Genomic DNA, 16306 nt, shown 5'->3' with positions numbered 1-16306 from the left:
TAATGGTGAGGTGGTGGTTGTTAACTAAACTTATGGTGGTAATCATTTCACATATATACATCTGTCAAATCATATATTTATACCTTAATCTTATACAATGTTATATATTAGTAAAACTGGAAAAAAATTTTGATAGATAATGCCAAACATCTTCCCCAAATAGTTTCATTTATATTCCAAAGCTATCAGTATGTGAGAGTACTTGTTTCTATACAACCTCACCAACAGTGGGTATAACCAGACTTTTTTTATTTTTGCCAATTTGATCGGTGAAAACTGGTATTGCACTTGTTTTAGTTAACATTTCTTTGTAAATCAATTGAATATCTGTGGATTTTTTTTTTTCCCATTTGTATTTTTGTGTGTGTGAAACTGCTTGCCCATGCCGTATGCCCATTTTCCTTGGTTGTTGGTTTTTTTCTTAATAACTTTAAATAATTTTTTGGTTGTTTTGTTTGTTTTTTGGCTGCATTGGGTCTTTGTTGCTATGCGAGGGCTTTCTCTAGTTGTGGCGAGCGGGAGTGGGGGGGCTGCTCTACATTGCGGTGCTGGGCTTCTCATTGCAGTGGCTTCTCTTGTTGCGGAGCACGGGCTCTAGGCACACGGGCTTCAGTAGCTGTGGCTCATGGGCTCTAGAGTGGAGTGCAGGCTCAGTAGTTGTGGCACACGGGCTTAGTTGCTCCGTGGCATGTGAGATCTTCCTGGACCAGGGCTCGAACCTGTGTCCTCTGCATTGGCAGGCGGATTCTTAACCACTGCGCCACCAGGGAAGCCCGATTTTTTGTATATTAAAGAAATTAGTTCTTTGTTATAAATGGTTACCCCATCCCCATTCTTTTCTTTCTTTTTGTTTTCTAGACTATGTCTTATGCTTAAAAAGGCATTACCTAATTTAAGATTATTACAACAAAATTTTTTTAACCATTTTTTTTTTTTCTTTCTAGTCCCTAAATACATTTCAAAGGCCTTTCTCTTTTAATTTCCACTTTCACCATTTGGAGAGCTTTTAAAATTAAAGTTGAAACGAATGTGTTGAACAAAATAACTGAATATTAGGTGTCTCTGGGCTTCTAGCATTTTTAGTAGAGAGCCATCCAGAGATGAAATACATTACTTTATTCCAGAAATGTTAAAGTGAGAAGTCTCCTTTCATCTAGAATTTTATTTAGTGTTCAAGACCAGTAGTAAGTGAGAGAAGAGATTGTGTTTTTACTGTTAAAATGATAGACATTTTCCATTGTAGTAGAATTTTCTACATCCTTTTATATATGGAATATAAGCTCGGGTATTTATTGGTATATTTGAGGCAGAAGTTATACACGTACACACACACACACACACACACACACACACACACACACACACACACACACACAGTTTGGTGTCATCAACCTCTTTTCCCACTGCCCAGCACTAAAACTTGAACTCTGGAAACAGAAGACACACAGTTTGGTGTCATCAACCTCTTTTCCCACTGACCAAGCAATAAAAGTTGAACTCTGGAAATACAAGACATGCAAAAATATGAAGCTTTCAATTTCTGTTAGCATTAGATCTAAAGATTTTAAGTCTTTGTACATGTAAATCAGAAGATGGGATCTGGCCTCTTGAAGCTTCCTAGATTATCACGTTCTGCTTCTAAACAAATATTCTTGAATGGACTAGAGATGCCTAAGGCCTAACGACCTGAATAATGTGCATACCAAAACGTTCTTTACCTATAGAATTTGCCAAAAGATATTTAAGTTGTCTTTCAATTGTTCTGCTTTCTTAAAATATTTAGGATCCCAGTTAATCTCTTTCCTTTATTAAAAGGAAATCTCAAACCCTGGACATAGCCTTCCTGATTACTGTTTTTTATTTCTACTAAACTTACAGTATAAAAATGACTTTTTATTTTAAATAGGCCTGTTACCAGTGTTCTTAGTGGGTGGTGCATACGTATTTTATCTTTATCTCTCACTTGCACTTCTAAAAAATGTTTATCATATCATTATCATGGGATGTGAAATATATTCTGATTTACATTTGCTTCTTCTTTAAGTTCCTATGTTTGTTAATAATTTTTCCAAGTTATTTATGTGTATGTATGTGTATATAAATATATAAAGACTTTTTAAGAGTAGTTTTAGGTTTACAGCAAAACTGAGTGAAAAGTACAGAGTACCCAAATACCCCCTGCCCCCACCCGTGTACAGCCTCCATTGTTATCAATACCCCACACCAGAGTGGTACATTTCTTACAATCTATGCACCTACATGAACACATCATTATTGCCCAGAGTCCATAGTTTACGTTAGAGTTCACTCTTGGAGATGTACACTCTGTGAGTTTTAACAAATACATAATGACATGTACTCACCATTACAGTACCTGTAGTTTTACTGGCCTGAAAATTCCCAGTTTTGTCTATTCATCTCTCCTTTCCCTCTGGGTATAAATTTTGTACTTGCTGAGTTTGAACTCTGATACAGGTGACTTTGGATGTTAGTTATATAAAGATATAGATTAAAGGATATAAAATAGGATTATATCTAAAGATACAAAGTTATTGCTGAAAATGTTAGAAATATTAGAGAGAAGAAATACTTTTATTCTTGGTTTTGTTCTTCAGAATAAGTAATTTCATGAGTTATTGTAAATGTAACAATTTTGTAAAAAAAAAATCTTCAAGCAACTAATGTGTTTTTAGTGGCTAAGTATATTTAAAAAGAAAATCTAAGCGTGAGTTCTCAAATGTATACTTTGTTCTCTATAATCCTATACCTTACATGCAGATATTCTTTTTAAAAATTATAGGTAGACTATAATATTTCATTTAGAATGGTCTTGTCAAAGTTCAGGTTTCTTTGGAAAAGGCAGACAATAGGTGATATTAAATGTCACTGTGGCCTGGTTTGTAATGAGAATTGGATGCTCCTGTGTGGGTTTAACCCCCAGTAATCTGCCCCTTTAAGTCCATCAGATCTATTATGTGGCCTCTTATTTGTCTCATTCTTTGTATCTATAACACTTTATTCAATGCCCGACAAAAACTAAGAATTTTGTTATTGCTGCATGCATGCATGAAAGATGAATTTAGATATTCAGGTGAACAGAAGTTCTTTCTTGGTGACCCTGATTCCACCAATAATGGACATGTAATTAGGGTCCACACGTTCATTACTGATGGAATTAGACAGACATAAGGAGCCCAGCTGTTAGACCTCTAGCCATGCTCCCTCACTTTTCCTACTTTCAAGGAAATGACCAAAGAATACTTAGGACTTTATTTTAGAATAAAATTATGTAATAATAAATGTATGGCTTAGCTAAGTCAACTACCTGTGTTATTTTTAAAATAGTGTTGGCTTTCTCTGTGTGTCTTACTGTATTTTTTAACTATTGCTTGTTTGTTTTGTATTTAGGATGCTACAGCTGATTCAGAGTAGACTGCAAGAAGAACATTCACTCCAAGATGTGATATTTAAAAGTGCTTTTAAAAGTACATCAACAGCACTTCCACCAAGGTGGGAGATTTTGTGAGACTATTTATTAAGAATTTACTGTGACATAATTTTAGTATTGGTTTATTCCTCTGAATCTTATATTTCTTAGAGAAAATGTAATCATTCTGTATGATGAGATGTCTTTTTTTTTTTTTTGGCCGCACCGTGCGGCATATGGGATCTTAGTTCCCCAACCAGGGATTGAACCCGCGCCCCCTGCAGTGGAAGCGCAGAGTCTTAACCACTGGACCGCCAGGGAAGTCTCAAGATGTCTTTTTTACTCTTAAATTTATGGCCTGTGATATTGATCAGGATTATCCCAAATATTATTTTCATTTAATTTTTCTCTTTTATGTGTGTATGGTGTACCTTCATATAAAATTGTACTAGGTTTTAAGAACAAATTAATTTCATTTACCATTATGAGGATGTATAAACTTTGGTTAGGACTTCCATGTTTTTATTTCACTTTTTGTCTCTTTTATAGATTAGAAGAGCTGATATTTGGAAATGCTATAATCATGAAAATGATCATTTAAATTTAAAACTAAACAGAGGTTTTACATTTGCTTAGGAAGAAAATGTTAATGTCTATTTGAAGTTAAGTGGCCTGCCCTTCCCTTACTCATTCTTTTTCCCAACCCGTCCTGTCCCCTAAAGTACCAGAAACATGATAAAAGCATGTCTTTGTTGGACTAGTAATTCTTTACTTTAATTTTTCTTCTTTCATTAGACTTAGTCCTCTCGTTAAATTTGAATAACCTTGAAATTTTATATTTGTGTAAATAAAATATATATATATATAATAATTATGTAAGTTTTTTCATTTTGTAGATGTTTTTTAATAAATGTACAGACTTCAAAAAACTGCTATTCTACTTTTGACATTTAGAATATTACCTAAAAATTGATCTTTAGGGATTTTTTTTTCCCCTCTATAAAATTTTCTCACCAGAAATATGGTGACTTTATTGAATATGCTGTAAGTAATTCTAATATATCTTGTTGTAACAGGGAAGATGATTCATCACAGCCTCCAGATGCTTGCAGAATTCGTGGTCATCTATATGTCAATAAAGTAGCAGGGAATTTTCACATAACTGTGGGCAAGTATGTTCTTTTCACTTACTGAAAATACTTTAAACAAGTTGGCAGTTTGGTTAAAAGTAAATTCTTTGTTAATCAAATAATATATAACTAACCACTAGAGGACTCTTAAAATGTATATTTTTGATGTCTTCAGCCTTCAACCTCAGGATAGAGAAGACTACTAACTTTAAAAACTACTGCTTCAAAACAGTCATGTCATATTTCATATATTAAAGTATATAAGCTGTAGGTAGATATGAATTAAAACCTTCAACTTGCCAAGTTTTAGTAGCCAGAAAGCTCTTACCTAGACATTTCATTAATTTGTTCATTTTGTTGGATATTAGGTTTTTGTTTTGTTTTTCCTTTTGGTGATCCTCATCAAAATATAATCCCTGACCAGTACGAGACAAGTATTTTGATGTAGTTAGAAATGTGTCTGGGATAAAGTTAAATTAGGTAAATGTTAAGGAAAAATATCAGACCACCTGCCTTCATGAGCAGAACCCAGCACAGAAACTGTCATATAATAAACACTTGGTAAATTCCTGAATGAATAAATAGATTCTCTAATTATCTCCTCTCTCTTTCTCTGCTTTTCTCCCTCCCTTCCTTCCTTCCACCTAGACTTGCAAAGCTGAACAATTCTTCATTGCAAAAGACATTTTTTCAGTACTTGCTATGTGCAAAGTACCATGCTAGATACTAAAGATGAAACAGCGAAAAACAGAGAAAGGGTTTTTGCCCTTATGATGCTGACATTTTATGAGAGAATCTGAATTTTAAACAGTGAATTACACTAATAATTATTTAATTATAGTTGTATTGAAGTTATAAAGGAAAACTATGTATGGCTGATAAGAAACTATATAACAAGGTACCTGACCTACTCTGCAAGTCACTGGAGGCTTTATTGAGGAAAACCTTGGAACACTAATGGATGATTAGGAATTTTATATATAAAAGGAGAGAATGGCATCTAGACTGAGGGAAAGGCCATAAAACAGGACAGAGCATGGCTGGAGATTTTTTAAATATATAGAGACAGTGTTAGACTTCTATGCAAAATTATTTCAGTGTTTACAGTGATCAGATCAAATCAAGCATTTGCTTTGTCTTTGCTTTTGTTTTGTTTTTTTGGCCGTGCCACATGGGTTGTGAGATCTTACTTCCTCAGCCAGGGGTTAAACCCGGGCCCTCGGCAGTGAATGTGCTGAGTCCTAACCACTGGGCTGCCAGGGAATTCCCTGCTTTGTCTTTGTTATCCCACTCTTCTTAACATTCATGTTTTGTTGTTTTGTTGCTGTTGCCAGGACCTATTCTCTCCATCCCCAACTTGTAGATGGGAACCTTAGAATTTCTTGGTATCATATAGTCAACAAATAATAGTTGGCTCAAAGAAATTTAGAAGGTTTTATTGCACTTCTGGATACAAACAGTATCCTACTCCAAAACTAACTGAAAGAGGGTAACGTTGACAGATATTGTAAGAACGTCTATATTTTGGCCTTTGTTCTCAATTTCACTTACCTCTCCATGTGATAACTCATATTATCAATAAGAGAGGCCAAATGGAAAAGCATTTGGTTTGTATCCTATCCTTATCCTATCTGGGATTTTGAAAATAGAGAATGTCAACTCTAAACCCCAGTAAAGCAAAATGTTATCTCCCAGCAAAAATACCTGGATTCCAAAAAAGTACTCAATTACTACTATTATAATTTGAATTTCATTAATAAGTTTGTGAAAATTTGTTTTCTCTCTTGTTATGTAACTACATAATATCTTCAGTTTTGCATCTTGGCCCACAAAACCTAAAATATTTACTGTCTGACTCTTTACAGAAAACGTTTGCCAACCCCCAGTTTATTGCATTACTGAGATGAGATTTACCTACTTAAATCGTGGGCCAAGTATGTTGTTATATTATTTTATACTAAGAAAATTATATAACTTAGGAAAGATCCCTTTTATGATTTTAATTAGTTATGTATTTAAATGTTATTACTTTAATCTTTTTTTCCTCCTTTCAGGGCAATTCCACATCCCCGAGGTCATGCACACTTGGCAGCACTTGTCAACCACGACTGTAAGCAGTTTCTGAAATTTCTTTCTGTGAAGATGTCCTTGCAAAAAAAGTGTGTTTTTTAATTTTTAGTGCTGGTGCAAGGTAGGGCTTTGGAAGTGGGGTATGCCGAAAGAAGATATCTAAAGGAGAAAATAAGTGATCTAACTTATTGACTAATCCATTTTCTCTTGTCTTTAAGCTACCTATATTTCTTTTTAGTCATAGCTCAGAAGTTGCTGAGGTAGGGAGAAGCAGCCTTGGTGTGCTTTATATCACTTAGTACACATTTCTGCTATTTTTTTTTTTTTTTTCTGCTAGTTTTTACAGATAGTGAAGAGAATATATTTGAAGCTTGTTTCAATATGTAAATTTAAATATGGACATTTACACACATATATAAAGTATTCAAGTTAGTTTTGTGTAATGATTATCATAAAACTTAGTTTTTAAAGTCTCCTTTAGACAACAAAAACAAATAACGAATTCCATAATAAACAAGTTTAGTTACAGAAATGTGCTAAAGCAATAGTGTGTATTAAAAATATATCTGATCAGTTTCATGGACATCATCTCAGTTCTTCTAACCACACAATCCTGTTTCTATATGATGATTTGGACTAGAAAAGACTTATTTTTTTGTTTATCAGAATTAGATGTCATATTATTTCTTCGATATTACTTCGTATATAATTATGAAATTTGCGATATAGCATTTTATCAGAATGTGTTTACCTCTATACATATAATTCCCACATATTTGCATGCATTTTTCTCAAAATAATATGGTTTTAAATACTATATTATTATACCAGCAGATTTTAGATATTTTCATTTGAGAATAGGTAAGAATGTGAACTAATCTGTAACACGTAGTTTCGAATAATTTAATTTCTCTACTTAATTGGTTTTTTTTGCCTCTTAGCTTACAATTTTTCTCACAGAATAGATCATTTGTCTTTTGGAGAGCTTGTTCCAGGAATTATTAATCCTTTAGATGGAACTGAAAAAATTGCATTAGATCGTAAGTATTTAATAATTACTGTTGGAATTTGCATGTAGGCAAATTGTTCGTATAACTTTGATATTAATACATTTTAAATAATCTTCTTCCTAACCCCCTTGTAACAGATAAACAGATAAATCTTGAAGTGGTTTAAATGGCTGATCATCTTTAAGTGGAGATGTGTGTAAGAGCATTTGTTCTAGTAGTGGATGAATTTTAAATGGTAAAAAATGAGCCATGGAACAGAATAAGAAATTAGAAGTAATCAGGAGAAGGAGTAGAATTTAAAAGCTCTCTAAATATATGAAAGGTTAATGTGTTAAGAGGGCATAACTGCTTTTCCATAGTCAACAAAGAAAGAATAAGAACAAAAGAAAGTTTGAACATTATAAGAAGAATTTTCTTCTTTGTGTAGGTTCAAAGTTCTAAAATCTATACTGTATTTACCATATCAGAAACCTCTCTAGAGAATTTTACAAACATCGGAAACCTAGAGTTTTTCTAGAATGGTTTGGTATTAACACAGTCAGAAGTAGTACAGATACCTTTTATTACTGTTTGTTTTAACCATCTATTCCATTTAAAATTTCAGTTTATGCAAATATGGATGGATTATTTTCTTAATTTTGTAGTAAGTTATCTGTTCTCATGTTTTTTGAAGATTTTTGGTTGCCTTTCTTCTTAAATAGTCATATTATATGATATGCCTTAAGGACGTCTAAAGCTTCCTGTGCCACTAGGAATTCTAGCCTTTGCAAAACTGTAATTAAGGATTTCATTTTTTATTAATTCAAATAGATTTATTAATGTTCTTTTCAATATTTTACTCTTTTAGCATAGTGTTGTAATCAGATACATTAAAGATGTTTTATTTAGAATTCATGAGTATTTTATGTTTGTGTGGGAATGCTTCACTCAAGGAAGCTTGAGTGTACTAAATTTGGAAATGTGTGAGTAGAAACATTCTGAGAATTACAAGCTTTGTTCTGTGTAATCTCATCTTTATGTGTTCATTCTACACCAAAATACATTAAATATTACAAGAGATGCTCAATTGAAAACATGTTGGTTAATACTTTGTTTCAAGATGCTAAAATGAGCTATACATTTTTGTAAAGAAGCAGATCTAAATATGAACAGATTAATTTTCAAAAGACTCTTTAAATTTACATGTTCAGGAAGACTAAGAGGTGTTTAGAGTTATTTTATAAAATGGCATGAGATGAATGTCAGTAGGTTATTCAAAGCTTTAAAGCAGGGTATACTCTTCTCCTTCCTAATATATGTTCTATTGGGCCTCTTTTTCGAAAAAGAAAAAATTCAGCATTATGGATCTGTTGGATTCAGGTAACTACCCCCTCCTTCATGTAGGAATTTTGAGGGGATTACTTAACAGTGACATCTTTAATGCTGTGCGGATTTGGACAGACCTATAACCTTTGGAACAATTTGTGGCTTGCAGCAAAATCTAATGCAATAGCATTTTCCCCCTGCCTGGCCATTAAGTTATCTAACAGACTTATATATTAGACAAATAGGTCTTCAGCAGTTCTCTCTCCATAGCTTAAAAGGTTTCCAATTTTCCCTGTCACGTTTCTTTGACCCGCATTGGCTACTATTCATTGCATTGGACTTCATTCCTCACGTGGTGAGATTTCCTTTGTCTCTCATTTTTTCCCTCAAGTCTAATTATCCCACCCATGTGTACAGCATTGGTTATAACCTCACCACTCTCAATTTCATCTTTTTTTTCATAAATACTTCATACTTGAACACCTTCTTCTCCGATCACTTTCAGCTTGTTATTTTTGTTTATGATGTAATAGAGATATTTGTAAAACACCTTAAAAATAAGCACAGATTGAGCAGTTCAGTTTACATCAGAGAACAACTCAAAGGATGAAAGATCGTCCACAATTGATAAGCCACTTATTAGTGGTGGACAAAGTTGACACACTTTTGCTCTAATATTATCTGTGGTAATATTTAGGATTTAAGTTGAAATTAATAATAGAACTGGCCAAAAACTGTTTTATGTTTTTGAAAGTTATAGTGGTACAAGTGGTAGTTACAGTGGTAGGTGAAATAAGAAATGGTGAAGTGGAAACAGGCTTTGCTTAATTTTGTTAGAAACTTGTTTAATGTTAGTGTTGAAGAGACCATTACTCTTACCTCTTCCTTCTATCTACAATTTTACCTTTCCCTCTACTATTCTGAATTACACTGAGATAAGAGACAGAGAAATTGAACTGATGGAAATAAAAATAAAAATTAATTCATGCTAGACACATGAAAATACATGCTGTATACCTCCATTTATATGCAATTCTAGAATAGGCAAAACTAGTCTGTAACAATAGAAGGTAGATTAGTGGTTGGCCTAGGACCAGAGGTAGAAGGGATTGACTGAAAAGGGGTTCAAAGGAACTTTTTGGGGTGATTAAAATGTTTTATATTTTGATAGTGGTGGTGATCGTATGGATAAAAACGTTTGTCAAAATTTATCAAACCATACATTTAAAACTGATATATTTTATTCATGTACTCAGTTATCATAGACAATTATCACCATATGACGTGAAGTACATCGCAAACGTAATGAGGCCCTATTCACTTACCTAGCTGAAACTATAGATAGATATATCTAGTTCTAAATTTTCTAGAATGTAGACCTAGAGAATTAACATGTTTTGTATTATGTGAACTGTTAATTGTTTAAAATTAATTAATAATTAGTAATATACTGGTGTTTATGACTTGTATTAAACCTAGAAATGCCTAATGACTATATAAATATGATCATTTTGATTACATAGTAACCCCAGGCCATCATTGAGTAGTTTCTTTGCTTATTTTCCTACTGTGGTATTGATTCTTCATATTTATCCAAAGGCTACATTTTGGTTTATATATCCAGTAGCTAATTCAGTTTTGGTTTATTTATTTCTCTTCAGATATTAGTAGAAACTGAAAATGTGTCTTGTGGTGGTTATGCTATTATAACTTTATTTTTATTAGTTTCTGTACTATAAAGAAATGCTTTTATTTTCCATATTTTATAAAAAGATGATAATGATTATAAAGGATATCTAACTAGATCACTAGCTCATCTTTTTTGACATCTTCTAATAGATGTGTGTGTGTGTCTGTGTGACTTTTTTTTTTTTTTAACTTTTTTTTTTTTTAAAGTGTTTTTATTTATTTATTTATGGCTGTGTTGGGTCTTCTTTTCTGTGCGAGGGCTTTCTCTAGTTGTGGCAAGGGCGGCCACTCTTCATTGCGGTGCACGGGCCTCTCACTATCGCGGCCTCTCTTGTTGCAGAGCACAAGCTCCAGACGCGCAGGCTCAGTAATTGTGGCTCACGGGCCCAGCTGCTCCGCGGCATGTGGGATCTTCCCAGACCAGGGCTTGAACCCGTGTCCCCTGCATTGGCAGGCAGATTCTCAACCACTGCGCCACCAGGAAAGCCCTGTGTGACTATTTTATGCTTACTGAGAACTTGTTTTACCAAGTGTGAATATATTGCTTTCATTGATTCTTTTATAATATTTTTTTGTTAGACATTAAGTTATAAGTAGCATTAAATTTCAGATTAGATGTATTTAATGGAAGGCTGATGTATTTGGCAGTAGTTTCATTGCTACTGGATTGATGAAAAAAACTACATTTTGTTTTTATTCTAGACAACCAGATGTTCCAATATTTTATTACAATCGTGCCAACAAAACTACATACATATAAAATTTCAGCAGACACCCATCAGTTTTCTGTGACAGAAAGGGTAAGTTGAATCCAACTGGTAAAATTATTTATTTAAAGCATTTTATAGTCCCTCTACAAAATTAGTTTGGAGTTCCAGGTAATGCCCTCCTCCATTTAAAATTTGAAATGCGTTGACATTTTATTTTAAGTCAATAAAATATCAGAAATGGGTATTAAGTATGTTTTAGAGTAAGAAAAGAAGTAGATTTTAAAAATCTGGAATGTTTTCAATTAGTAAAAAATTATTAAACTATGATATTAATTATTTTACTCTTAATATCATAATTTTTAATGTTTTCCCATGTATTGGTATAAGCGGTTTTTTTAATCTGCCAGCAGATTTTCTGATTTCTCTGTTATTTATTTTTTAATTAATGTATCTACCCTGGGACACACATGGTTATTGTGACTCAGATAGCAGATTTAGAGGGTTTGCCTTCCTAAGTTAGGGCTTCATATTCATCTAATTGAGAGGACAAACGTTCTGTAACCTTAGGGTGGAGTGGCCTTATAAGTAAGTACTGACAGTGAGAAGCAGAATTTTGGAATTGGGCAGTTTAACAGATTTCTCACCTACTCTGGGGCCATGTTTTCTTTCTTTCTTTCATTCTTTTTGTTGTTAATTTTTTATTTTTATAAGCTATGTTTTCTTATTGTGTTCAAGAATGGTGAATATTCAAATACTAGTATCCAGAAGAATTCCAAAATTTAAGTGCTTTTAAAAATTTGCTTTCCTCCATATGAAATTTTCCTTTGATAGTCTTATAACTTATGTTGACTATGTCCTCAGTAATTGTAGAGTTTTCCTTATTCTTGGAAAACTAAATACTAAAGTTTTTAGGGGTGAAGTGTCACGTGTTTATAACTTTTCAAATGGTTCAGGAGGAAAAATCAAGTATGTGTAACTCCGTGTGTGTGTGTGTGCACACGCACACTCACATACAGAGAGAAAGAGAAACTAGGTAAAGTGTCTACAAGTATATATTGTGCTTTTTAGCATTTCTTTATGGGTGGGGAGATACCATTTCTCACTAAGGTTGGCAACACCTGAAGGTCAGGCAGTCTACACAGCAGCACGGCTTTGGGGAAAACAGGCATGCATACATTGCTAAGGAAGTGCAAAATGGCATAGTCTCTTGGAAGGGAGTTTGGCAATATCTGCAGAATGACATATGCATTTACCTTTTGACCCAGCAATCCCACTTCTAGAAATTGTATCCAAAGATACTGTGGAAAAAAAGTGATGTTGTATATGAGACTATTCGTTTTGTTACTTGTAATGGCAGAAGACTGGAAACAACCCAAGTGATACATCGACACAATGGAGGAACATGCAACTTTAAAAAAGAGAGAGAGAAAGATATCTATATACTGATATGAAATTATCTCCAGGATGTATTTTAAATAACAAAAGTAAATCAACAAGAAAAAAAAAATAGAATCCCAGAGCATTTGACCTTTGTGGGGTGTGTTAGTACTGACAGGACAACTACAGTAGTTGTATTTCACTTTAAAAAAAAAAAAAGGAATAACTGGAGTTGGTAGAGTGGAGGATGAGAAGGACAGGGCTGACCTTCATTGTTCCTAGACCAAAAGTGAATCATTATGAGTCTTTTGTTATGTAGACACCATGATCCCTAAAACAATATCCACTCACATAGGTGGTGACAATATATTTATAATTTCGGCAAAATATTGAACTTATCAGAACTTTAAGATGAAGTCACTTTATATTGGAAACTTGATCAATGGCTTATAAGGCTCTGTTGTGCTAATAAGCAAAGAGGTTTTGTAATGCCCACATGAAATTGTTTTAATTTCCCATGTTACTTGTCTTCCTAAAGCTTGCAGTTTAGTTACAGCTCAGTAAAAACAGGTAGGGCCTGACACAAAAATCATGACAAAGCACTGTGATAGCATAGTTATTTCATGCTATAATAGAAATTTATTAGAAATTTGCAAACTTGAGTTTTGAAGTGTAAACAGGATGGAGTGAAACAATATATTCTCACTCAGTGTGCACACTGTGGTAGGTTTATAATTTTAGTTACACTCCTTTCAAGAAAAAAATTCCTTTAAAAACTGAACCAGTAGCTCAGATATTGATATCTTTCAAATTAATGTATTATGTTTTCTTCCTGTACTCTATCTCATATAGTTTAAAAGGAACAACAGAAATTGAAATTGGTTTTAAATCTTATCGTTCAAATGACAGGAAGTAGATAGAATTATTTTGTAAATTCTTAGCAAAGGAATAATACAAAAAGTATGTCAAAATAGGAATGTAGTTTTCATTGACTTGGTCAATGAAGAATGTGCCATATAAACTCTTGAGTTTAGTAGAAACCTTGTAGTATGTAAAGTGACCTTTTTGAGAAAATAGTAAAAAATGATTCTGTTCTTTTGATTGCTTCAAAAGCTAACCATACAAAGAATACAGAATAATTTGCTATTTCTGGAGAGCTTGGTCTAGTAGGACAATTCGTAAAGAGATTTGGTTGTCCCTCTTGTTCAGGAGGGCTGGAGGGCTTCATATTGACTGTATACAAGTAACCTAATGATGTGAATCCTGTTTGTCTCTTCCTCCTATCTCTCCCCTTCCTTTTGCCTTCCTTTAGGAACGTGTCATTAACCATGCTGCAGGCAGCCATGGAGTCTCTGGGATTTTTATGAAATATGATCTCAGCTCTCTTATGGTGACAGTTACTGAGGAGCATATGCCATTCTGGCAGTTTTTTGTAAGGCTTTGTGGTATTGTTGGAGGAATCTTTTCAACAACAGGTTAAGATTCATTCCTTTTTTTGTCTAATTTCTAAAAGTTCTGCTAACAGTAAAAATCAAGATGCTTTTACTTAAAAGGGGAAAGAAATATACACATTCTCATGTTTTGATACTTAAAGAACTTTTTCTTTAAGATTTAATTTCAAACCTCAAAAACTGTATTGATTAAGCGTTGCACATAACTCAGTTCACTGCATTCAGTGATTTACGGGAGATTACTTAGTGTGCTAGAGAGAGCCTAGAATTGGACCCAAGTTCTGTCATTTACATGGGGATAGCCTTGTGTAGGTCACCTAAATTTTCTGAAATTGTTTTCTCTATATAAAAATGAGAATAATAATACCTAACTTGCAAGTGTGTTGTAGGATTAGATGAGAAAATGCCTAGAAATAGTAGATACTTTGAATGTAAATTTTCTTTTTCAGTTAAGGTGTTTTTAACTGTACACAATGTAAAATTGTATCTTATGGTATGTTGAACTATGAAATATATGAAAACAAATTTTTTAGTCAGTAATGTTTTTATGACTTTTGGTCTTTTCGCCCTAAGATTATGGGATTCTCTCAAAGATAACTTGCAGAATTGTAATTGTGAAAATTTGAGAGTTAAGTATAATAGAGAAAGAAAGGAAACAGTTCCTTTTTTATCCTAACCTCTATTTAATATTACATGGAGTTTATATAGTTTGAATTATATTTTTAAAATGGATGAATAGATTTTCTTATGAAAGTTTTTGTTACTGCTTTATTTAGATTCATTTAAATTTGTGGTGCTAGTAGTATTTATTTTTCAAAATTGTGTGAGTGTGAGACATATTAAGCACCTTTGAAAAGATTGCTTTGTCAAGGTCATGAATTATGTGGCCTTGTGATTTTGAAAAGAAATTCATTTATTTTAAAATTCAATTGTCTTGATATTTTTGACTGTGGAAGTGAATAAAGCAAACTGTTTCCTTATCTATTCCTTTATAATAGTTTTTTATTCTTACTTACAAAATTAGGAAATGAATAACAGGAAGAAATTTTATTAAAAGCATAATTTAATTAAAAACATAAACTTATTTTTTATTACAGGCATGTTACATGGAATTGGAAAATTTATAGTCGAAATAATTTACTGTCGTTTCAGACTTGGAGCCTACAAACCCGTCAGTTCTGTAAGTGGTGTAGTATAAATGGTGCTGATCTCTAAGTCATAGTATCATTGATACTATGATAGTATAGTATCATATATCTAAATAGTAGCTCTTGGCGCCCAGAAAGAAATTGCCCAAAATAAAGTGTTGTGTTTAGAGGAAATAGTGTAAGGAATAAAACTAATGCTTTGGTCTTTTTGTTCCTCCCTAGGTTCCCTTTGAAGATGGCCACACAGACAACCACTTACCTCTTTTAGAAAATAATACACATTAGCACCTCCCAAGTAAAGGAGAAAAACTTTTTGCCTGAGACGTGAAACCTTTTTTAATAATAAAATATTGTGCAATATATTCAAAAAAAGAAAATATGAATGAGAAGCAGGAATCACCCTAGGGGGAAAAAAAAAAAGAAAAAAACCCAAACTGAAATCCTATATGTGTTGTGTCTCTTACAAATGTCCTAGAAGAAATTATGCAGCTAATCTAATCAGTGAATAAGCCCACTGGAATATTGCGTTGAAGATGACCCCTTCTGATATTTTCATAGCAAATGGCAGTATCGAAATCAAACCTTGCTTCTTGATGACAAAGAACCTGAAGGAAGAAGTCAAACCACATCTAAAGAAAATGGCATTGATAAGTGCAAATGTTTGCATCTGTTTGTTTTTAAAAGATATGATGTCAGAATAAAATATGTAAAACATGTGGAAAACTAGTCTAGACTTTAAAAAGTGTGGTCAGGTCCCATTGTTAATAAAGGAAGAGAGGGAGGGGTCCCTGTGTTATAGCCATATGACTGTTAAGCCATAACGACAAGACCATTTATCCAATAATTCAGTCTTAGGACGGTTACTGCTTTTCTTTAAACTCTGGCAATTGACTTTTCTGATCAGGGCAGGGTCATGAAAGACTAAGGTGAATTCTTACAGGGGCAGGTACATAGATGCTATAATACGTAACAGAGATATCATTCACAAA

At 33.1% G+C, this 16306-nt stretch overlaps 1 protein-coding gene across 2 annotated transcripts in view; it reads left to right on the top strand.

Annotated features, from left to right (window-relative positions):
- The window catches only part of ERGIC2 (ERGIC and golgi 2), a 35648-nt gene extending 19608 nt beyond the window's left edge, over positions 1 to 16040 (top strand). For both annotated transcript variants that reach the window (XM_068560303.1, XM_068560302.1), the window contains exons 7-14: positions 3409 to 3510; positions 4504 to 4599; positions 6612 to 6667; positions 7569 to 7667; positions 11334 to 11431; positions 14031 to 14193; positions 15267 to 15349; positions 15540 to 16040. In XM_068560303.1, the coding sequence (XP_068416404.1) occupies positions 3409 to 3510; positions 4504 to 4599; positions 6612 to 6667; positions 7569 to 7667; positions 11334 to 11431; positions 14031 to 14193; positions 15267 to 15349; positions 15540 to 15602 (760 nt within the window). In that variant the 3' untranslated portion in view covers positions 15603 to 16040. The remainder of the gene's footprint in view (positions 1 to 3408; positions 3511 to 4503; positions 4600 to 6611; positions 6668 to 7568; positions 7668 to 11333; positions 11432 to 14030; positions 14194 to 15266; positions 15350 to 15539) is intronic.
- The last annotated feature ends 266 nt before the right edge of the window (positions 16041 to 16306 follow it).

The sequence above is a fragment of the Eschrichtius robustus genome, chromosome 13 (assembly GCF_028021215.1).
Source record: "Eschrichtius robustus isolate mEscRob2 chromosome 13, mEscRob2.pri, whole genome shotgun sequence".
Lineage (NCBI taxonomy): Eukaryota > Metazoa > Chordata > Mammalia > Artiodactyla > Eschrichtiidae > Eschrichtius > Eschrichtius robustus.
This window is presented reverse-complemented; position numbering and strand designations above follow the sequence as displayed.